This window comes from Homarus americanus, unplaced genomic scaffold, assembly GCF_018991925.1.
Source record: "Homarus americanus isolate GMGI-L3 unplaced genomic scaffold, GMGI_Hamer_2.0 scaffold50490, whole genome shotgun sequence".
Taxonomy (NCBI): domain Eukaryota; kingdom Metazoa; phylum Arthropoda; class Malacostraca; order Decapoda; family Nephropidae; genus Homarus; species Homarus americanus.
In genome coordinates, this window is record NW_024735381.1 from 758,266 (window position 1) to 782,526 (window position 24,261).

At 40.6% G+C, this 24,261-nt stretch overlaps 2 protein-coding genes across 2 annotated transcripts; both read right to left on the minus strand.

The window, feature by feature from the left end:
* Positions 1–1,846: 1,846 nt before the first annotated feature.
* LOC121870862 (clumping factor A-like) lies at positions 1,847–5,119 on the minus strand. The gene is made up of 3 exons (XM_042372838.1): positions 5,009–5,119; positions 3,127–3,267; positions 1,847–2,755 (listed from the first exon to the last, which is right to left on the minus strand). Exons 1-3 carry the CDS (start codon positions 5,029–5,031, stop codon positions 2,575–2,577), a joined length of 345 nt encoding a protein of 114 aa, XP_042228772.1. The 5' UTR covers positions 5,032–5,119; the 3' UTR covers positions 1,847–2,574.
* A 4,488-nt stretch (positions 5,120–9,607) lies between these two features.
* LOC121870863 (histone H3.v1-like) lies at positions 9,608–21,748 on the minus strand. Its single transcript, XM_042372839.1, has 5 exons — positions 21,623–21,748; positions 15,044–15,151; positions 14,740–14,826; positions 10,726–10,813; positions 9,608–10,174 (listed from the first exon to the last, which is right to left on the minus strand). Exons 1-4 carry the CDS (start codon positions 21,625–21,627, stop codon positions 10,738–10,740), a joined length of 276 nt encoding a protein of 91 aa, XP_042228773.1. The 5' UTR covers positions 21,628–21,748; the 3' UTR covers positions 9,608–10,174; positions 10,726–10,737.
* Positions 21,749–24,261: the final 2,513 nt, after the last annotated feature.

Consider the following 24,261-nt stretch of genomic DNA (forward strand, 5'->3'; position numbering starts at 1 on the left):
TCTTAACACTACCTAAGGGGGGGTGGGGGGGGGATATGTTAGGTGGTTAGATCAGTTTAGGTTAAGTTAGATTAGGTTCGTTAGGTTAGATTAGCGACAGTTTAGGTTAGGTAAGATTAGCGGTTGTTTAAGTTGGGTTTGATTAGGTTAAGTTACGTTACGCGACATTTGGGTGGGTTAGTGTTGTAGTTAACCATGAGATGAAATAAGGGGGAGTGGGGGATGATTCTTCAGGTGATCCCAATCAACTTAAGAATCTCTATGAATCTGTATGACAGTGGATTGAGCCGTTTTATAAGACCATAGTATCTAATCTTCGTCGGCAAACCTCTTCTCCTTTGATGGAAATTCCCCTCAAGGATTTTTTTTTTCCATTTCTTTATAAACTTTTGTTGACGTTTGTTGGAGGATGTCATAAATCTCGGAGTTGTCGTGATGATGGTGGGAGACAAGGTTATAAAAGACACGAAGATCTGTGGTGATTGGGTCCTCCCCTCCGCCACCAGAGGGACACGTGACTTTTTTTTCTTTTTATAAATGTTAAAAGACCCGTAATTCTTATGTTTAGTCTATAGTACACGCACACAGTTAGTTGTTGAACCACAGTAAAACATTACATGACTTTTAACACAAACATCCTCTCCACCCGCTTACCCCATTAAAGAGACAAGGGAACGTAGACGAGAAAGGAAAAGGAAGAGAGGAAAAGCGAGGAAAGTGAACGAAGGGGCAAGTAGAGATGAGAAAAAAGAAGGTAAGAACAAATGGAAAAGGGAAATAGAGAACAGTCTATGGAACCAAAGAACGACGAAGAAAGTGAAACAGGATGTGTGGGGAGAGGAACGTCCTCCCTCCTCCATTCTTCACGATCCTCCACTGATAAGATAAACGAAGGTTAACCAATCGTGATGATGTGGGGAATAATGACAATATCACAGAAAAATATTTATGCCTTTTTTTCACATTATAAGTGTTGTGTACTATGTGCTTCAACTGCTAGGGCTTATTAAGCATCGTTGATTAGGTCTTAAATTTAGAGGCTTCAAATGCCATGGGCATGAATCACACTTCAAGATTTGTGAAGCACCGCTCAGTAGGGCTTAGTTTTAGCTGCTTCAACTGCCATGGCTTCTCAATCACCATTCACGAGGTCTTTGGTTAAAGTGCTTCAATTACCAAGTGTAAAAGGTGGTCACTTACCTTGTCACTTCAGTAATACAACCCCAAATGCTGTTATTCCTCGAACGCTTATAACTGGGAGAAAATCTTTATCATCTCGACCATCTTTTTACCATTAAAACAAAGACTGTTTATTGTCTCCTATTAATCTGTCCTATAAGGAAAAAAGACAAAAGGTAAAGAAATAAGTTATCACATAAACGTGACTCAGGTATCCGGGTCACCTGCCTGTGAATAATTAGTGGGGCCAGGACTCGGGTAGACCACAGCCTTACACCCTCACGATCCCCCACATCCCGCTGGAGGTGTAGGCAGATCTTCCCATGACGTGAATATATAATACAACATCTAATTAAAATGGATACCATATGTGACGTTGTTAAGTGTGGCGCTTTTCATAGTGTATCCTTTTAGAAATCGGGACAGCGAGTGTTATTTTTTAAAAGACAAAGAAGATTTATTATTCTATGTGATAAACCGAACACACACACACACACACACACACTACTAATGGGTCATGCTATTAGGTTGAATGAAGCAACAGTAACAAAACCAGACACATTTTATACTTTACTGAGGAAGAAATGGCACCGTAAAAGAACGCATTTTATAACCGCCCAGATTGTCAGCCAATGAAAGGAAGGAGAGGGTCAGTAAAAATAAGTTATCTCATGGTATCCTTTATTAGGGTAAGCACTTGATATCGTAGTGGTGGTATGCAGTAGATGTGGTGTTGTGTTATCATATGGATGTCTAGTAATCACCATTTGGGGGGGGGGGTGGTGGTGAGAGGGAGTCATGATGTTATTGGTCTCCTGTGATGTTTTGAAGTTTATTTAATACAGTATTTATTCATTTTTGTCATTATTTTTGTGTTATGTTTTGGTGATGTTGATGGTATTGTCATTGTGAGTGTTATTATTATTTTTTTTTTTTTGCTGTTATGCTGTTCTTGTTGTTTTCATTTGTGTTGAGTTTGTTATTTTGTTGCTGTTTTTTATAGCTGTTGTTGCAATGATACCATTTATACTATTATTGCTATTATCATTATTCTTATTACCAATATCATGATCATTACTATCATTATTATTCCCCCAACACTATAAAAACAAAATTAACTTATCATTCTGCCTTTAGTAAAACAACCAATCCACACTGCCTCATGTGCCTCTTTTATGCAACTAATTCAACACGTGAAAACCAACCAACAAATATATATATATATAATACTTGCATTAGAGTATAAACTACCCTTGGGTCTTGTTGCAAACGAATAGTGTATTGAGTTCACATTGCAAGTGATTAATTGACTTTTTTTTCCAGTGTTTTCTTCTTCACTTTCCATCTTTTGTTGTTATTGGAAGGAGAAAGTGCGTTGTGTTTCTAGTTGTATGATTATTTGCTTTCGTTGCTGCCGCTGTTGCTGTCGTTGTTGCTGTCTTCACTACTCCTATCTTCACCTCCTTCTCCACTGCTTTCGTTACTGTTATCTTCACCTCCTTCATCGCTTTCTTCACTGCTGTCGTCAAAGGTCGTAATGGTAGAGTCAGTGACCATGGTGCCAGCATCTACTTGCCTGTAAAAGTTGATAGTGCAAAATACATTAATTAACCCTGTGAGTACGATTATATATCTCCCTTGAGTACGATGAATTATCTCCCTTTAGTACTTTGGATTTGTCTAACCTTTAAATGGATGTCTATTTTCATCATTAACTGGTTGAGTTTAGTCATTAGCTGTTAATTCAGTCTTATTAAGTGATAATTTGGTCTCACGATTAAGTGGTCTTCCAGTTATAGTATAAACGGGCCAGTCAGTCATACCTTTAATTGGTCATCCATGAACTGTTAATATATTGTTCAGTCCTCCCTTTAACTGGTCATACAGTCACAATCCCCACCCAAGTCACCAGTCACCCCTACCTACTCGTCTCCAGGATAGTCGTACCTCTTCATACGACTCTTCAAAATGTCGAAGTCAAGCTCATCATCCATCTCAAAGGACGAATCACTCGAATCGCTAACGTCAAGGTAGAGGGCTGAGTTGACTGTCACCAGGGCCAGCAGACCGAGCAGAACCAGGGCGAACCTAGAGTGGGGCGAGGAGGTGAATGTTTAATGCATGGATAAAAAGTTACTGGGGAGTGCATGGGCTAATGAAAGAGAAATTTCTGAAAGTATACCTCACGGATACTTTTAAACACACACACTGAGAGGCGATGGATGACAGTAAGAGGAAGTATAGTAACAAAGCCCTGACGTTCAAGAGCTTGCGAGGTGACTCCAGGGTAAGGTGTTGTTAGTGTGTACCCAGCTCTGTGTGTGTTGAATATATACATGCGTGTGTCTTTGTGTGAGTGCGTAAAGGGATATGTCATGTTACTAATATGTAAATTGCATTGGTTTAACACCGAAATAAGGTTTCAAATCAACTGGACTTGCAGCGAACAGTAAGACACTAAATCTTGTGGTTATAAGTTTCAGTGTGGTACCAATTGTTTCATGGCGCCAAACTCATCATAATACTATGGGTTCGATCACCCTAGTTCGTCATACTATCTCAGTGTAACGTATACCCTCTTGTGATGTTTCCCCAATAATTACTCGCTCCATTCGATGTAAGATCCCTTTGATGATTGACATGGCGTTGGTATCCATTTAAGACGTCCATTCCGAGTCATGTAATATAGGATATGAAGCCTCGGAGGATCCACATCGTTCGAAAAAGTATATACTCATTCATGCTCAAAGTTCGCGGATTTAGAGCTACCAACCGTTCCAAAACAGGTCGAGTAACATTGCTCAGAAAGCCTCGAATCACATCGACCCCCATGGCTAACGATACTTTTTGAGGTGGATTGTACATTACACCCTCTGTGTCTGTAGCATCTTACTCGTGAAGTCACTATATCACAAGCTGACTTCACCACCAACAGCCATCAGGATGTTAGGATGAAGATAGTGACAAACGACAAAGAACAAGATGGACACGACGATAGCGACAAACTCTTTACATTAACATTATAAACATATTATTCAAGGCCAAGTGCAACACACTACTCTGAAATAATCTACACATTGAGGTAATTATATATAACTTTAGTTAATTGGACGTGTTTACCCGCAATAAAAAAAATCCTTCAAATGCGACAAACATCCATCAATAAGGTCAGAAAGGTCGGGTGTGGGTCAGTCTATACACAGTTTAATGACGTCACCTTCATTACAATAGGGCGAATATATCTTAAAATACTCTACATAATTCAATGAACAATTTGGGGTAAACTTTTCATTTATGGGGTATAACTGTGTAGGAGAATGACATCTTTACTTTAATATTACTCCATAAAAATATACGCAAAATTAATCAGACATAAGTACAGAGTTAAGTGAAAACTAAGACTGTTGTACTGAAAGATACTGACCAACCAGGTGATTTCTGGCCCAGTTAATGAACGGAATTGGTATATCGCACTAACGCGGACGGACGGATCGACGTACTACCGTTTTCAGACACCGCTGCCACACAAGAGAGAGAACTAGAGAACGTCTTTGATTATAATATTTAATTACAACTTCAATACGGTATGGTCACGTCTCATTACTAAAGACAAATCGATGTTCACATCCGGGTGATATTGCTACCGTGAATATGAACCAAAGGGCGGACGATCTATACTGAGAATATACTGATGCATAGAGGAAATACGACGCTAAAGTACACACTAATAGGAGTAATGCAAGATACCAACATGATGACAAGACAGGCAATATCAGACGAGGACCAAACACACCCGAGGAACTAAGCTCCCTCGAGGCTTGATACTCACCTCATGTTGCTGGTTTGAGTCATGGGGTCGTAGTGCTGCTAGGGCCTGAAGATGCGACGGTGAGGAAGAGTGTGACTGTAGCAGGAAACGAGGAGTCGATCTTTATATCTGAATAATTTATTGACACAAGAAGAGTGCATCGTCACCCCATCCCACCTGCCAGGTACCACTACATAGGTGTACCTTTTTTTGTGTTTTTTTACCTGGAAACTAAATTATATCCATTAAATGATTTTATTTATGGTTGTGGTTATAAAATCAGTTTGTCTGTCATAAGTCTAATTATCTTTAACTATCTTCCAATAGTACAGTAATGGAAAATGAATGAGATGGATTACATGTTACCAATATCACAGGTGTTTCGCTCGTATGTCCTATACTTTTTTTTTAAATTAACGTTCGGATAATTACACACCCATGTACAGCCACCAGAGGCGTTTCAACGATTATACAGTAATTCAATAATATTTTTGGTCCTTTTTCGTTTTGGTTATAAATTGAAATGTTTAACTCTTAGAATATAGAAGGTGTCCTAATCTATTTAACGTTTAATTAGTAGTTATATAATTAAGTTTTTCTCGCTAATAATAATAACAATTGGTCTTTTTCCAGCCTATTTTTTTTTTTGGGGGGGGGTTATATTTCATCTTCCCATTTCTCAACCTCTCCATTTTCTTTGGTATTATCAATGTTTTCTTATATTTTATCTTTTCTTTTTATCTATCCTTCCGATTTCCAAGTTGTAATTTTCTTTCATTTTTATATCAATCGTAATGTATAAATTTACTTTTTCTCTTCCGATTTTATATAGTGAAATGGTGTATTCCAGTCATTCCAAGGTTATTTTTTTTACACCCGAGATCCCACGTCCGGGAATTGTTCGACACCACAACTGCACCCAACCCACACGAGCACGTACTGATGATCACTATCAGACCAGCCCAGTCCCATCAACAACTCGTAGTCAACCAAGGTGTTCACTCTCTGCTTATCTTACTTTTGCACTGTTACTATGTTGAAATGCCCTGTAATATGACCTTCTCCCCACCTTGATATATCATATTTATATCACTTATGTTACTTGTATAATATTGGTCAATCAAGTGATCCATTCCCCAATTATGTAACTATATTTTCAGTCATTTCACTGCCACGTTCCTTCAATAAAGCGTTAGTTATTGTTGCTCTTCTTAGTATTATTTTTATTATTATTATTACACCATAAAGCCTGTGTCGAGCTCTACCGTCCACCCGTGAGATTACTATTGTGGAAAAAACAAGAAAATAATATAGTTAAAAATACCAACAGTTACACAATATATATAAAAGTATACGAAAGCTAAACAGTTTATTAATTTCTTATATTTAGTAACGTTATTTTTTATTTTGTTAGGCAATGAGTGTTAACAGATCACAGAGGAAAATCATATATAAAATATTTAAATGTATATAAATGAAACCAATGTGATAAAATATTGTTTAAGAGTAACAGTATGTGACGAAGATATACTAAGACCATAGTAAAAAAAATGCAAATATATTAAGAAACTAAAGAAAAAACATTGCAGTAATATCTCTACACAGGTAGGAAGGGGTGTACACAGGTGAACATCGTTTGTACACAATATTTGCATCTGATCATATGAATATTTCCGTTTCCTGAAAGTTGACTAATTTTATGTTTACCTGAGTGAGTTTCATGTTTGTTGTGAATGAAGAACTTCCTTGAAATAGCGATACTTATTTAGGTGTCCTTGAAGCTGTAAGATATACTGTTCTATGCTGAAGCTGCTGATGGTGAGCGACGTTTCAATATAAGTTGTAATTGAAAATATAAAGGATACCAATACCAAAATAGTGCTTAGACTGTGTAGTGTTCTTGTAGTTGTAGAATAAAATATAATTGGAAGGAAGCTTTTTAATACAAACGGTGATAGGAGAAAGGTGATCTCGTGTGTGTGCGTGTGTGTGTGTAATTTTGAAAGCACCTCTGTATTATATCATTAAATGAAGATAAATATATTATGTACACTTCATACCGAGTAGTTAACAGCCCATGCGAGCCTGGCTTTCGCCAATTCCAGGGCATCTCTACTGCCATAGCCCCTGGCATGTGAGCAGGCCGACTATGCTATGGTGGGTGGAGTGTTGTGCAGTGTTGGAATAAGGACAGAAGCAAAGCCTTTCATATGGCCTGGCATGACGGCATGAAACAAAATAATCAACCTTGGCCTCCCTGTAACTTTCTCACTGACCGAATAACTTTTCTATATAGTATACGTCAGAACGAGTGTAATAATAATATTTAAAAAAAGATCATTTATTTTCTATTGATTTCTTTTATTTATATTTCTTTACTTTTGCTCTTTTTGTTTTTCTTTCTCTTGCCTTATTCTTAATTATTTTATTCTCCTCGTTGTACTTGTGAGACGGCGTGGTTAGGGGGAGGAGACCAAGAGGGAGACTGAGGATTGAGGGAGGTTTGTTTATGTTAGCAGTACAGAAGGCTGGTGAGGGGTAGGAATGTAGGAACTCACACCAGAGGTAAGCTGAGGGGAGAGGGAGAGAGAATAACTGGGGAATAATGGTGTATCCGGTGATAACTGAGGAACAGGGATGCCAGGCGTTGGATTATGTTATTTCTTATGGCTCACTGTATCGCTGCTTAATATCAAAGACATGCATGACAATGTTTTTGTCAACACAAGGGAATCGAGACAATCATAACGGTTCTTTTTTTATTAACGACGTTACTCAAATTGAACAGTTACACTTCAAAACAATAAATAACCTATCTTCCTAGCTAGCTAACCAGGGGTCACATGACATGTTACACCAGAGCTTGTATACAGTATATACACCACTGACAACATCTAATACTGATGTTTTTCTCGAGTTGGATAAAAGGCAAATTTCATGGACATATCCTTTGAAAACTTGTCCAATTTCATTAACTGTGAAGTAGAATGAAAGAACTGGCCTGAGTCATCACTTCTCTCGATTAAAGTTTAAATTTAAGACTCGCTAATTATCATATAAAGGCTTTAAATTGCCATTCAAGTTTAACCAAATTCACTATATGAACTAAGCAATACCAGCATCTAAGCAATTTCTTTTTATTAATTAAAAACTGAGAGATTGATAGTTCCTTAGTACTTTATAAACTGGTACTTAATACACGTCACTAGACTTAAACAAGTGATCGTGGGCCCTTTGTGCCCGGTAGCGAGTCCGTCCCGAGGTACAGTTTACCAAGGCCTGAAAATTCGAACACTCGTGCTTGGCTAGCGCGCAAACGCCGTCCGGCTGACAGCGTACAGCGACATTGTTTTCCAGATGGTCGTGGTTGTTCTACTCATGGTCGTGGTTATAATCATGGTCGTGGTTGTTATAATCATGATCGTGGTTATGATCATAGTCGTGGTTGTTATAATCATGGTTGTGGTTGTTATAATCATGGTCGTGGTTGTTATAATCATGGTCGTGGTTTTTATAATAATGATCGTGGTTGTTATAATTATGGTCGTGGTTGTTATAATCATGGTCGTGGTTGTTATAATCATGGTCGTGGTTATTATAATCATGGTCATTGTAGTTTTAATCATGGTACTGGTTGTTATAATCATGGTCTTGGTTGTTATAATCATGGTCGTGGTTGTTATAATCATGGTCGTGGTTGTTATAATCATGGTCCTGGTTGTTATAATCATGGTCGTGATTGTTACAATAAGGGTCGTACCTGAGACTAACACAGGTAGAATAAACCCCAGACTTTATCTTTAATCTCAATAAACTCAGATTAACCTCACCCAATCAACAGGATTAGAGACCATTAGGATTGTACCACCAATACCAATACATTTCACACTGGATTAATAACAAAACATTTAATCACATTTCCAATAGCTTATGTCTTACGGATATCTTATCAAGTTGTGAGTCTTATATGTCTATATAATTGTTTTATTCTTACAAATATTTATAGTTCGTTATGTATTGTATTGTATGGTATTGTATGGTACGGTATTGTACTGTATTGTATCCGGCTGACAGCGTACAGTGAATGAGGGTGCGGCAAGTCTGTAGACTTGCATGGTTAATTAGGGTGCGTCAAGTCCATAGACTTACATCGTTTTCCATCGTAAATAAAATGGTTAATTAATGCCTTCCTAAAGAAACCATCGACATGGGACCAGGTTTGTTCCACTCTACGAATTTTTTGCGATTTTTCCACCAAGTTTGATGAAAAAGGATTGTGCCGTTTCAGCTGCCCAGAACAGACAGACAGACAGACAGCTAGTCCTATAGTATAGTGCATTCCTGTTTAAAGTGATGAAAATTTATCTTTCTTCTTTATCTTTATCTTAAATTCTCTTTAACATGATGGTAGTGATCTGTTTAGATAACTCTGTCGATATGTTTACACACCTCCATCTCTACATACTCACATAACTCCATCTATATACTTACATGTCAATACACCTCTCATCCAAATACTCCCTAATAATATCACACACACACACACACCCCGTATACTCGTATAATATAAAATATCTAAAACTCGAGCAATAAGACATAGGTATATGTAAGAATACACGGTTTTATTTATGCTTTCTTTAATGTACTGTATGTATAATTAAGTTATATAATTTCACATATAATTAATTGAATAATGAAGGGCGTTTAAATTGTCTTTTTATGTGCGTATGTTAGTAATATATGGAAGCACAGTTATCTTTACATCTGCTGGAAGAAACGAGTATGTCGGTATATCTGGCTAAATGACTATTTGTATTATTGTTACCTAACCTTCCTTATATTATTTGATTTTATATTAAAGTGGCTGGGTGGTTATACTAATGAGTTGGCATCCTTTAGTATGTGGGTTCGATAGTGTTTTGTTTATATACCTATACTCGCACGGTGGTGGTGGTGTAAACCATAGCACCGAATTTGTTGTAATCATGAGGCACCTTGGTTCGATCGTATAAGCTCATCTGAGATACCATAACAGAGAGGGAAGTAACATACGACGATATATTACTGTGTGGAAAGTGAACATGATTAAGATATGTCTATGAATGGAGTGACTAGAGATATTATTAATTAATTGGTTTTGTTTGCTTTTCTTTCTGTCCACCATTATCATCATCACCGTCAGCGCTTCTGTAATGGGAGTAAAATAGCAAAGTTAATATTATAATGCTTATAATTAGTAAGTGAATATAATGAATATGAAAGCAGTCAATGGATGTGTATTATTTATATCGTTAAGCTAAAATTTTCTTCATATGTTCTGGGTCTGTGTGCCTCAACGTAGCCACTACCTAATTCGAATGAGAAGAATTGTGAGGGGATGGGGGATTGTGAGTGAGTGGGGATTGTGAATAGGTTTTGAGGGTGTGGGGGGTGAGGGAAGGGGGGAGCACGAGGGAGGGATGGAAGAAGAGGCCCCTGAGAACTGCCAGTCTTCCTGCCCTAAACTGACCTACAAAAATAAGTTAATGGTTTTGTAGACTATTTTCAACTAGTACCACTACGTTTACTACTACTACTACTACTACTACTTATAATAATAATAATAATAATAATAATAATCCCTTTATTGGCATACACTGGATCTGTGTTATAATACATATGAAAATACTTATTATAGAGAAAGTTTCATTAACTTATTTTTTAGTGATATGGTGTGTGTGTATGTGACAGTAACGTACCAGACACTAAAATTACTCTTCTTCATCTTCTTCTTCATCCTCTTCTTCTTCCTCTTCCTCTTCCTCTTCTTCCTCTTCTTCATTATCTCTATAAATACAAGAAAGAAAGAAAGTTAAACACTAGAGAGAGCGAGAGAGAGATGGACAGACAGACAGACAGTGGGTTGCACTGAACAGGTAAAATTAGTTACCGGTTTGTTCTTTCACTCTCTCCTTTCTCTTCGAGTTCCTGTTCGTACTCTTCGTCCTCTACATATTTGGATTTAACTTCTTTGTAGGAATAATGGTATTGATGGTGCAGTAACTGAATATAGTTGCTACGTATATTAATAGTAGAAACGACAGGCTTACTACCACCACTACTACTACTTTTTTTTAATAGTGGCCTCCAGCCTCCCCCAATAGCCACACCTTCACCGCCATTTTATAACCTTAATATTTAATATCCTAATACATAAGTAGCTATCCTATCTGTGTTGAATTAGTTGAGCCGCAGATCTATGCGGCATTCTGTGACTAGCCTCATAGTCAATATCTGCAGCAGTTGTCGGCATTGGGGCAGAAGCTCTCGTTCCCCTGAGGCAGAGCAAAGCCGACCGAAGGAGAGAGAAAGACGGTCGACATCTCATCCAGGCTGTAACATAACTGCTGGGCTGCTGCTTCTCTTCGGAGATCACCTCCTCGAGTCTGGCGTAGAAACATCTTGCACTTGGTCTCATCCCACCAGAGGATGTGAACACTAGAGTGAAGCTGCCTTGATCAACGTTTTGAACTCTCTCCCCATATGCCCTTATCTTGTCGTTCTCGTTCCTCCTGTGTGCAGCATCGAGAGCTAGGTTACGGTGACATGCGGGCATGGGATCAAAAATCCTGATGTCGAAGAAAGCTCGCTGTCCCAACGTCCAGAATCCTCGAGCACTGACGTCAACACGGGCTTCGTTAGATGTGTTTGAAGTCCTATGTTGGAAGATCTCACCGTCCAAAGGAAGGAGGGACGGTTCTACCATGACATCCCAGCAGATTTCCTTCAACATATTTGCTGTGAGGTCCCTTACTTCGTCATGCCTCATGCATATGAAGCCCCCTTTCTTGCACACCATGGCGTGATCGACGTCATAGGAAGAGCCACACACGCATTGGGAGGGCAAACCTTCTACTGGCCAACCGTACCTTAGAGCAATGGCATCTGTAAATTCTTGTTTATCGAGACCGAAACCATTTGCCCTTATCGGTAACGTAGTTAACCAGTTCGAGGCGTCCACCTCCTGCGCTATAGCTACTTTTTTTCAAAATTTCTGGTACCTGCAGCAACAATTGCTGCAGCTTACCATTTTGGCAGTGTTGTCGTTCTGTCGTAATGGACCTACGAATCTTGTTTACTTCACTGGTATCCACCTCTCCTGTTGCGTTCTGGGCTATTATGTGGTCCGTGAGGGCTGCCATGAGCTTAAGTGAATTTTGATGTTCGGTGGTAGCAATCTCCTTTGGATTGGTTAGTCCCATACCTCCCAGTCTTGATGGAAGTGCAAAAAGTGATCTTTCTGCTGGGGTTAAGAGAGGATGTTTCACTAATTTGGGAATGAAATTGACACTGATAGCTTTTTCCAGAGGGTGGAGGAGGGATCCGATATCAGGGATAGTAAGCATCAGGTAGTCCCAACGATGCTTGTCTCCATGGGTGAATGCAGCAAAAGCCACATGTGGCTCTGTGTTAGCAATCTCAGACAGAGCTTGGTACTACTACTACTACTACATTTAATTTTTTAAAACGTGGCCTTCAGTTTCCCCAACAGCCACACCTTCGCCGCCATTTTATTGCCTTAAAATTAAATATCCTATTACAAAAGTAGTTACCCTAACTGTATTGAGTTAGTTGAGCCGCAGATCTTTGCAGCTTTCAGTGACTGTTGCCTCATAGTCAATACAGTATCTGCGACTGTTGTTTGCTTTGGGGCCGACGAACTCGTTCCCCTGAGGCAAAGCAATGCAGACCTAAGCAGAGAGGACAGTCGACATCTCAGCCAGGCTGTGACGTGGCTTCTGCTCAGATAAAACCTCAGGCAGTCTTGCGCAGAAGCGTTTTGTACTTGGTCCCATCCTGCCAGAGGTTATGAACACCAAAGAGGAGTGAAGCTGCCGTGGTCCACATTCTAAATTATCTATGAATACACCCCAATTTTGTCGTTCTTGTTCCTCTTGTGTGCAGCCTCAAGAGACAAGTTATGGTGACATACAGCCAGGAGGTCGAATATCCTGGCCTCCCCGCATCCAGAATCCTCGAGCGCTGACGTCCACATGAGCTTCGTTAGATGTGTTGGAAGTACTGTGATGGATATTCTCACCGTCCAACGGAAGGAGGGTCGGCTCCACCATGGCAGATTTCCTTCATTATATTTGCTGTGAGATTACTTCGTCATGCCTCATGCATACGAAGCCCTCCTTCTTACACACCATGGCATGGTCAATATCGTAGGATGAGCCACACATGCATTGGGAGGGCAAACCTTATGCTGGCCAACCATACCTTAGACTCTTAAAGCAATGGCATCTTTCAATTCTTGTTTATTAAGGCTGAAGCCTTTTGCCCTTATCGGTAATATTGTTAGCCAGTTCGAGGCGCCCACTTCCTGCGCTATAGTTATTTTTTTTACGTTCTTTGGCAATTGAAGCATCAGTTGTTGCAGTTTATCACTTTGGGTGTGCCGTTCTGTCGTGATGGACCGTCGAGTCTTGTTTAATTCGTTGGTATCCACCTCACTTGTTGCATTCTGAGCTATTATGTGCTTAGTGGGGGCTGCTGTGAGTATGACTTGAGTTCCATTGTTTGGTGGCAGCAAGCTCCTCAGGATTGGTCATTGCTATTCCTCCCAGTCTCGGTGGCAGTGTAAGGAGTGACCTTCCTGCTGGGGTAAATGAAAGAGTTTCACTAATGTTGGAATAAAAATGACGCTGATGGCTTCTTCCAGAGGACGGAGAAGGGGTCTGATATCAGGGATATCACGCATCAGGTAATTCCAATGATGCCTGACTTCATGGGTAGATGCCGCAACGTCGCATGTAGCTCCGTTTTAGCAAGATCAGACAGAGCTTAGATTTCCTTCACCCACTCATTTACCTTTCCCGTTACGTGCTCGGTCTTGAAGTATTTCGTACCGATTACCGCTCCTAGATGTCTTTGGCCGTTCTTTGTTATTTTTACCTTTCTTCCACCGAACACCTCCATAGCCCAGTCATTGTATTCAGGTTTCACATTGAGGAAGGACTTGCTGGCATTTGAGTGGTACCCTATATTTGGACCAAGTGAAGTTACCAGATCCCACCACTTTTTGATGTCCTCCACTTTTCCTGCTCTAGTAAAGTCAATAGCATATTCCACTTGCTTGACCTTGATTGTTTTAAATTATATTGTATTTTGGAACACTGATAGGCCTAGTGCGTACATTGCCATGGCGACAGGGTCCTCCTGTGTTGTTCCCTCAGTTGAATGTATGATGGTATCGCCTCTTAGGGCCTTGAAGCCTTTTCTACAGAAGTCTGATGGGTTCCTGTAGGTGCTTTCAACATACATTGCAAAGCTTTGACACTTGATCTTGATGTTGTACAGTGCAGCTTTGTGGTTGATTATGTTGAATGCGATGGAAGCGTCAGCCAGGAGAACGGCCGCACAATCTCACTGCTCAAATATCTTTCTCATGGAATGAATGGCAGCTTCACTACTTCTTTTATTAGTGTTAAATGGCTTTCAACTTCCCCTTATAGCCATATCTTCTTTACCATTCTATAACCTAACTAACCTGATATGAAAGTTTCTACCTTGGCGTCATTCGGTGACTGTTGGCCTCATAGTCTATGCCTGCAACTGTTTTTGGTTTAGGGGCCAAAGATCTTGTTCTTCCGAGACACAGCAGAGCAGACCTGACCATGGAAAAAGATAAGCCACACCTCAACCAGGTCACGATGTAACTTTTGGGATAATCCTTCTGTTCTCATCCCCGGCGACTAGAAAATAATTACCTTGTTATTTCATTCTCTTCCTCCTCCTCCTCCTCGCCTTCTTCCTCCGCGCCTTCCTCTTCCTTTACATCTTCTGATTCAACTTCTCTGTAGGAATAATGGTGTTGATGATAAAGTAATTAAATATAGTAGCTACGTATATTAATAATAGAAACAGGCTTACTACTGCTACTACTACTGATACCAATAATGATAGTAATAATAATAATAATGACAAGAAGAAGGAAAACAGCAACAGCCATAGCAAATTATAGCAGAGGTGTTAACTCCTCAATTATCAGAGGAGAGAGAGAGAGAGAGTTACCTCTTCTTCACTTCATGTTCCTCAGCCTCTGCGTCGTTGCTGCCGAAGAACGAGGATGCCTCAGTGGCACCCAAGACAGCCACCAACATCAACAATGCCACCGTTACTCTGACAAACAGATACAACCACCCGTGTTAGTTACCTTACAATCAGCTTGTGACATTGATGAAAAACTTGACACCTAACTGATGTACTCACCAAGGCAATAACAAAATAATTTACTTTAATATTCCTCGATACAGAAAGATGAAGATACAAATTATATATGAATAAATAATTACGCATAGCTTCTGGACCCCCAACGAAATAGCGATATATAGGAAGTTTTATTTTTTCTTAAGCTTTCGGGATACAATATAAAACTCTTAGCACCAAAAGGTAATTAAAAAAGTTATTTCAGTCTGTAGGTTTATGTTAAATTTCTTATGTCATCAATTGGTTTAAAACAAAATACACCAACGACGAAAAAAAAGAGGAATTAATTCATCCAAGCCACAGATGACATACACACACACACACACACCTGAACTATATATGTGTGTGATATTAGAAGGAACGGGCCACTGAGAATGTCACAAGAGGTAGTATGCAAGGATAGGTTGGGTTGGGTAGGATGGGTAGGATAGGTTTGGTTAGGTTAGGTAAAAATGGGTATATCCTGGTGAATTCAGCCATAGTTTAATTCATTAGTGCTGCCTCCCTCTCTGGCTGGTGTTCTCCCTGCCATTCTACTAAAGGAGGATGGGGAGGGGGGTTACTGAAGGAGGAGGGGGAGGAGGGTTACTGAAGGAGGAGGGTTACTGAGGAGGAGGTTACTGAGGAGGTTACTGAAGGAGGATGGGGAGGGTTACTGAGGAGGAGGAGGGTTTACTGAAGGAGGAGGAGGATGGGGAGGGGGTTTACTGAGGGAGGAGGGGGAGGGGGGGTAATATTCAGTACTAATAAATAAACTTCCTGGTACGAATGATTCTTTTTATACAGATACGGAAATGTACACAATGAAAATAGACAAACTTGATATACGTACACTAATACAGTAAACAAATGACTGGAAGATCTCGAGGGCTGTAAAGTAGTAATGACAGAAGAAGAATGGAAGAAGATTTAAAATGGTGAAGGAACATAAGAATGGAGGAAACTGCAGCGGGCCTATTGGCCCATACTGGGCAGTCCCGTTTACACCCAACCCCTATTGCTCATATGAGCATCCAACTTATGTTTGAAGCAATTCAGCGTATTTGCGTTAATGATGATATTTGGTAACTTGTTCCATTCATCCACTACTCTGTTTCCAAACCAGTGTTTACCTATTTCACGCCTAAATCTAAATTTGTCTAATTTAAAACCATTGTTACGAGTTCGCTCCTGGTTGGATAGTTTGAGTACCTTTGTAATGTCCCCTTTGTTTAGCCCTGCCTTCCACTTATACACCTCTATCAGGTCGCCCCTCGCTCTACGTCTCAAGGGAGTGCAAATTAAGATGCTTTAACCTGTCTCTATACTCAAGGTTCCTAATGCCCGGGATTAGTCTTGTCATTCTCGTCTGAATTCTTTCCAAGGATTCTATATCCATTCTGTAATACGGTGACCAGAACTGAACTGCCTAATTAGGGTGTGTCATAGGAGGGAAGATCAGCTAAAACTAATGGCCCATCACTTTTTTGGTAGATTTTAGTGTATATAAACAGAAAATAATTTCAGTTTAAATATTTTGCATCCTTTTGCTAGGTAAATTTTAGCGTGAAATTTATCAAAAATCTAACGTACAGCTGCATTAGTGCATTACAATTAAATAGTGAACATTGCTTTCTGACTTCATTCTTTAACAACCCAACTTACAATATTTTTTTCTGTTTCAGATTCTGATGCATTTATAAGTTGATAATATTTGCGATGGCTGCTTGTGTCAGGACGAGGAACCAAAAATCCAGCCATCTCAGTCACTATCTTGGGTCTGGGAGAGAGCTCCTGAAGTCGGAGTTGCCTACATTGAGAGATGCTTTGAGATACGGTGTTTTAATCAGGCAAATCAGTGAAAAGAACCAAAGAACTTACACAAACAAAGACATTGCCAGTGATATGACCAAAGCTGTCTTGGCACAGTACACTCTGGCTAACGCTCAGTTCAAGCCTCCAGTCATAACAAGTCAGAAGAAGATTAGTGAGAGACTGCTAGCCAGTTGGGAAAAGGCGAGAGATATCTCTCTTGGGAGAGGAAAACTTGCAGTTAAGGACAGCTTTGCCAAGTAACTGGACCAGTTATTTGACATAATTACTTGCAAGTGACTGTAAATCCGAGGCCCACATCTCCTGTATTTGCAAGCGTGAACTGAAGATTCCTGTGATCGAACTGGCATTTGTCAAAGCACAGAGAGAGAAGACTGGCAGTATAGGGGCTCTCATGATTTCTAGCCAAGATATTCCGGAGTCCAAGAGACAGGAGGCTGCCACAGAGAGACAGAAGAGGAGAAGAGTTGCGGAGGAAAAGAGATTTGAGAAGGCCCAGGGTGAGGTAAAAAAGGCCGATGATTGGAGTCAAGCTGATTCAGAGTTTAATGACTTCCCCATGGCTGATCCGAGTGCTGACCAGGAGAATGGTGACTTTGTCCCTAACCCAGAAAATAATGATCCCAAACCTTCCAGGCATAAGATTCGAAATAGGAAATATATCCCGAGCATAGCTATGGCCAGCATGCGACACCACACTGGTCTCAGAGAAACTGCAGAGATAGCAACAGCTGCCTGGATTGACGGTGGTTTGATAACACCTGATGATGTTCACCTGGTGATAAATCATAACAAAGTAAGGAGAGCTCAGGAGAAACTTGTCAGTAACCTAGAAGAGGAGTTTGATAAGGGGATAAGAGAAAATGGAATCAATTGTTTGTTCTTTGATGGGAGAAGGGATGACACTAAAGTGTCAGAAAGTTGGAGATTCTGACAAGTTGTTCCCTGCCATGGTGAAGGAAGAACACTACTCCTGCTGCAGTGAACCAGGAGGGAAGTATTTGTGGCATTTCACTCCAGAGAAAGATGACATCAGGAAACCAGCTGAGATAGTGGCAGATAACATTGTGAACTGGCTCAGAGAGAGAACGTAGACCAGACCCTGCAGGCCATTGGAGGGGACAGCACCAACACGAACACAGGGTGGCAAGGGGGGGTCATACAGTGGATAGAGCGGAAGATTGGGAGGAAGCTGGTCTGGATTGTTTGTGACCTCCACACCAACGAGTTGCCACGCAGACATCTGATCCAGGAGCTGGATGGCAAGACTCTTTCAAACAACAGATGGTCTGGTCCTCTTGGCAAGATGCTGGACTCTGCCACTGAGTTAGAAATAAATCCGAGCTTTGAAAAAATCACAGTTGGCCCTCCACTCGTTGAGCTTGCACATACTGTCATTGACGACCTGGGTACTGACCAGTACTATGGTTACATGATTTGCAGTGCCATCAAAACTGGGGTCATGCCTGATAGACTTGCTTACCTGCAGATAGGTCCAGTCTCACATTCTAAGTGGCTCACAACGGCTCTCAGGTTCTGCAGAATTTGGGTCTCTCATCATAAACTGAAAGGGAACCAGCTTCACAACCTGAGACTTATTGTCCAATTCATCGTGAGAGTCTACTTGCCAAATTGGTTTAACACCAAGGTCAAGTCATCGTTCTCCGAAGGTCCGAGGCATGTTCTCTTCCAGCTTGAGCTCCTGAGGAGTCAGCCAAGGAAGGTTGTTCAGATTGTGGAGCAGACTGTGAGGAGTCTTCTGAGGCCATGCTCATCCAAGGCAGTTCTGCAGACAATGCTCTGCAGTAAGGATGAGGAGGAGAGAAGAGTGGCAGTCAAAAAGATCTTGGATATGAGACTTATGAGAGGATCTGGGCATGACGAATCAGTTGGTGACGATTCCTTCAGGGTCAGGAAGACTCCTGAAGTCAATCTAGGTGCCAAGACCTTCACTGATCTCATAGATCTGGATAACATCCAGGCTGGCAGTGAGCCCCCTCTTACCTGCAGCCTCACCAATGTTCAAGTCAGAGCTTTTCTGGACAACCCCATGCATGTCCCTGCCTGGCCCTCGCACACCCAGAGTATAGAGCGTTGTGTACAGCAAGTGAGCGAGGCCAGCAGTCATGTGTACAGCCAGGAGAGGAGGGAAGGCTACATCCGAGCTCAGGTGGTCAGCAGGGAGGTGATGAGTAAAAACAGAAGCAAGAAAGACATGTTCTCTATGGTGTGCAGCAACACCGGGTCGTAGTAGTAAAACCGGTTTTTGTATTTGATGATTTTGTTTTCTAAAGGAATAATAAATTTAATAAATGTGTCAAGATCATTCGTTTCACTATTCTGGATCATTTTCATCCTAATAAATTAACCTGATACATTTACTTTACTTTAAATAAGCTATTTAGTGGTGTTGGTAAAAGGTGGGAATACTGACCTGAAGATATCACATGATTCTGCACATAGAACCATCACCTCATTAATTCCATGGGCCGATTTTTCAAACTCAAAAAAAAATCGCCTCCGCGACACACCCTACTGCTTCCAATCCAGGTGTGGTCTCACAAGAGCAAGATACAGTTTTAGGATGACCTCGCTAGTCTTGTAACTAACACTCGTTTGTATGAACCCAAGTACTTTATTAGCCTTGTTACGAGCAAAAACACATTGTTTACTTGGCTTAAGGTTCCTACTTATCATTACTCCTAAATCTCTCTCGCAGTCGGATTTCTCTATGGCATCGTTGTTCATCTGGCATCTGGTTTCCCTGTTTACATCTCCTATACTGAGTACTTTACATTTGTCGACGTTGAATTTCATCTGCCATTTTTCAGACCATTCGAAAATTTGTTTAGATCTTCCTGTAGTTTTGCCGAGTCCTCGTCAGATTTGATAACACGTCCTATTTTAGTGTCATCAGCAAATTTACTTATGTTGCTGTCTATGCCGATATCTATGTCGTTTATGTATATAATAAATAATAATGGTCCAAGTACTGAGCCTTGGGAACTCCACTTGTGACGTTGCTCCAATGGGACTTAGTGCCGTTAACTTTCACTCGCTGTTTCTTGTCCTGTAACCACGCCCTAATCCATTTAAGGATGTACCTGATGCCATGAGCTTCTACCTTTCTAATTAGTCTTTCGTGGGGACTCTGTCCGGAGGCTTCTATAAAGTCGAGATATACCACATCATAATTGTGCCCCTCGTCCACCGATTCGAAAACTGATGAAAAGAATGTTAATAGATTAGTTAGGCAAGAACGTCCGCTTGAAGCCATGCTGGGAATCATTGATCAATCGGTGCTTCTCCAGGTGATTTCGAATAGAGTTTGAAATGATTGCTTCCAGTAATTTGCCTACTATTGATGTTAGACTGATTGGGCGGTAGTTAGAGATAGTGATCTATCCTTCTTGAAAATCGGTATTACATTCGCTATCCTCCAGGATTCTGGTACTACACCTGTTTTTAAGGACATGTTAAACAACTTTGCTAAGGGCATACTAAGCTCTTCCTTACATTCCTTTAATACTCTGGCAAATATCTCATCGGGACCAGGTGACTTATTAGGCTTTAGTTTGTCTATTTGCTTACTAACATCGTTACTAGTCACTACTATCTCACTTAATTTGTTTTCTTCACTATCTCTGAATAGAGTCGGTGCCTCGGGTATCATGTTTAAATTTTCGGTGGTGAAAACTGTTGAAAAATATTTATTCAAATTATTGCTCATTTCTCCGTCGCTATCAGTGAGCTCGCCAAGTCTGACCGTATTGGTCCAATCTTTTCTCGTGTTTTAGTTTGATACATTTGGTAGAATCCTTTGGGGTTTGTCTTCGCCTCCCTTGCTATCCTTACCTCATTATTCCTCTTTGCTTTCCTTATCTCGGTTTAACCCTACTCGCCAATACCCTATAATAGTCCCGGAGGTGAATTTCGCCACGATTTATCCTTCTACCTATAGCCTTCCTTTGGCCAATGATGTTCTTTAAATAATTATTTATCCATTTAGGGTCATTGTTGTCTGATCTGAGTTTTTTGTATGGTATGTTCTGCCTTTGTGCATTAAGTAACTCACTATTTAAATTGTCGTGGAACTCGGCAATCTCAGATCTCGTTATCAGGTCTGTGTCATCTGTCAGGTTCACAGCCAAGCGCGACACCCCCTCTCTCAGCTGCTTCTTTAAACTGTCAAAGTTTGCCCTTCTGAAATCTGGTACTTTAGTGGAATTTTCCTTACGTCTGCCCTGAAAATCTAACTGGAATCGAATTTCTTTGTGATCGCTGTTTGCAAGTTCGTTCCCTACCTCGACATTGCTAATTAGGTTTTCTCTGTTCGACAGAACTAAGTCCAGTATATTATTATACTGGTACTGGTATGGGGAATATAGGAGGGAAGATGTGTTGTCATGAGATTTTGTTTAATGTCAGGAAGTGTGGAATCGTGTGGGGACAGATATGTACAGGAGATTATCACTCGGGTGTTATTTTTTTCTAACATCCCTTCACTATATTAAGTAAATTTCCGATGTTTGTGCACGATGTAACTAGCGCCTTACATTTTGACAAACTCACCTCATGTTGTCGAAGCAGCGGGAGGTGACTAGTTAAAATAGCAGGTGAAGACGGTAGATCAGTTGTTGTTTCTGATACAGGAAGTGTGTGTGTAAATGTGTGGTGTGGGAGATACTTATATGTGAGGTCGCTACCACCACTACCACCACCCTCCTCCTCCTCCCCCTCTTCCTCCTCCTCCAGCTGTTTCGCCTCCAACACAATGTCGCTGACGTGGCCACAATTGGCGTGGCTCCCGGGATGATACTCATTTATCTACTCTAACGTGTAATTCCCAGGTAATTTTGGAGTGTCGAAAGTTTTTAAGGTTCATATTGGAGGTTCCATCTAGGCTGTAGAACGCAGAAGTAGATTGATTATACAAAAGATAAGTGACAATAGTTGTGAATGCTTGTGACGTGTGGCGCTGGTTGACGGCACAGTCAGGTGTTCTCCCCACCCCCACCTATTTCGTCCCCACACCTGTGCCAAGTGTTGTTACACAAGCTACCCCGGGGGAAGACCTCGTTATGGCCCACCAACACTAGCTATACTTGTCCTATGTGTCGTCTCCGAGGGCGATAACACAAGCGGAATTAAAACGCCTTGTAGGGAAGATTATCACAACCATAACACTTAAAACGCCAGACTCGGGTGCTGATGATGTGTCGACGGTGGGCTCAGGAAAACTACTTCGTGCTAACGAATTGGGATCTGGGAAGAGGAGGAGGGGGGACAAAAACGGGGGAAGGAGTTCGAGGGATAAGATGGGGGAGGGGGGAGAAAGAGAGGACTGGGTCACTTACATGTGCCAGTATTTCTCCGTGACCTTCCTTGAGTCCGGCTTATTTTAATCCTCTGGTCACCACAACCGCTATTTTCACACTTCTGAATTACTCTTTATTTAACCATAAATATTTCACGACATAAACTGTATAAATGAATGAAAATGTTAACATACGTGAACGTCTTGATAATTAAAGCTTTTTGAGAAGACACTTGATGTGTACTGTACCGTTAAAGTCAAATATGGAAATAACAGTAAATTAAGGTTAGACGAATTAGTATATGGATACTTATATGTTATATCTGGTGAATATTACTACACACGAAGTACATATCATAAAATTATGTACTGTAAACAAATGATATAATCCGGTAAATATGAGTACAGTACGTATAGAAAGTACATTCTACATGTTTTATGAACTATGCATTATTATTTCAAAATACTGAGCCGATATATGAATCGCAGTACAGACTAGTCTGTACTCACCCCTGAAGATGTGAATTACACGAAAGTGCTTGGGAACTTCGTGTTTTCTTCTTTCCTTGTGGTTATCAGCACATATATATATATATATATATATATATATATATATATATATATATATATATATATATATATATATATTTCATTAGCCCAATAAAGCACACGGACTTCTACATACAATCAACCTGCCAGGATTCGAACTCACGGCCCACGAGCCCATGACTGTGACCGGGAAATGCTACCTACTGGACCACCAGGATACTAAAAGCAGTCCTAGACTCTGTTATATTTCACACAAAGCCTGTTCAACGAGCTTATGGCGCCGTGAACCTCTAATGTGTTGATTGTATGTAGAAGTCCGCGTGCTTTATTGGGCTAATGAAATATATATGGATCCTCGTGTTTCGAAGCCGGATTTGGTAAAACGTTACTCTGACCACCTAAGTGTGTTGCAGTTGTTGTTTCCAGAGTTCAGTTTCTCCCGACCTTTTCTGCCTCCGGGTTACGCGTGAATAGTTGTCATGCCACGGAATCAAGAGGCCTTTAGGAGGGGGGGGGTGTATTATACGCTAAGGGTGAAATGAGAGAGGGCTTATTAATGGCTCGTGTGATAAAAGGGACAGAAAGTTTGAGGTGATTTAAAATCTTGTGTTTGAGGGGGGGGAGGGTATTGACCGTGATCATTATTGATGGCTTTGTTACTTGTCTCTACGGGCGAGTGTGGATGACTGAGAGGTAAGATAATCTGGAGTGCCGTAGGCCGTAAACAGTGTTATCTAGTTTTAGGTTATGTCTGAGGGGTTCGTGATTCATGGCGGGAGTTGGGTGTTGGATTTGTTTATGATAATACATGTGTTGTTATGTGTTGTTTGTACCTGTACTGTGAGTTTTGTGTGCAGGGAGGTGGTAGTTATTTTTTTTTTTTTTTTCCAGGGTTGGTACTGGGAATACTCTATAATACTTGTCATGCTGAGGGGAACCTGTATGGGAATTTTTATATTTTCTACCTGAATTTAAAAGGTGTTTATGGAGTTTTAGACAGTCTGTAGCGAGTCCATTAGCTATACATCGTGTTTATTATTTATTCATTTTTTTTAATGTGTGTGTATTCGAATGTGGAGTTTGTTGTATTCCTTCGGCGGATGATTCCTCTCGTTGGTCAGCTGTAGTGCTTGTGGGGACTTTGAATGGTAACGGATGACTCCCTTGTTGATATCTTTTGTGAGGTGGGTGAGAAAGCCGGGTGTGAAGGACAGTCAGGTTGTGGCGGCTCATGAAGTGTCGGAAGTTGGGTGCTTGGGCTTCACGTGTGTATTTATAAGCTTGGGTTGTTTGTGTGTGTGTGTGTGTGTGCATTGTAGTGTATATATATGTACGCGTTTGTTGC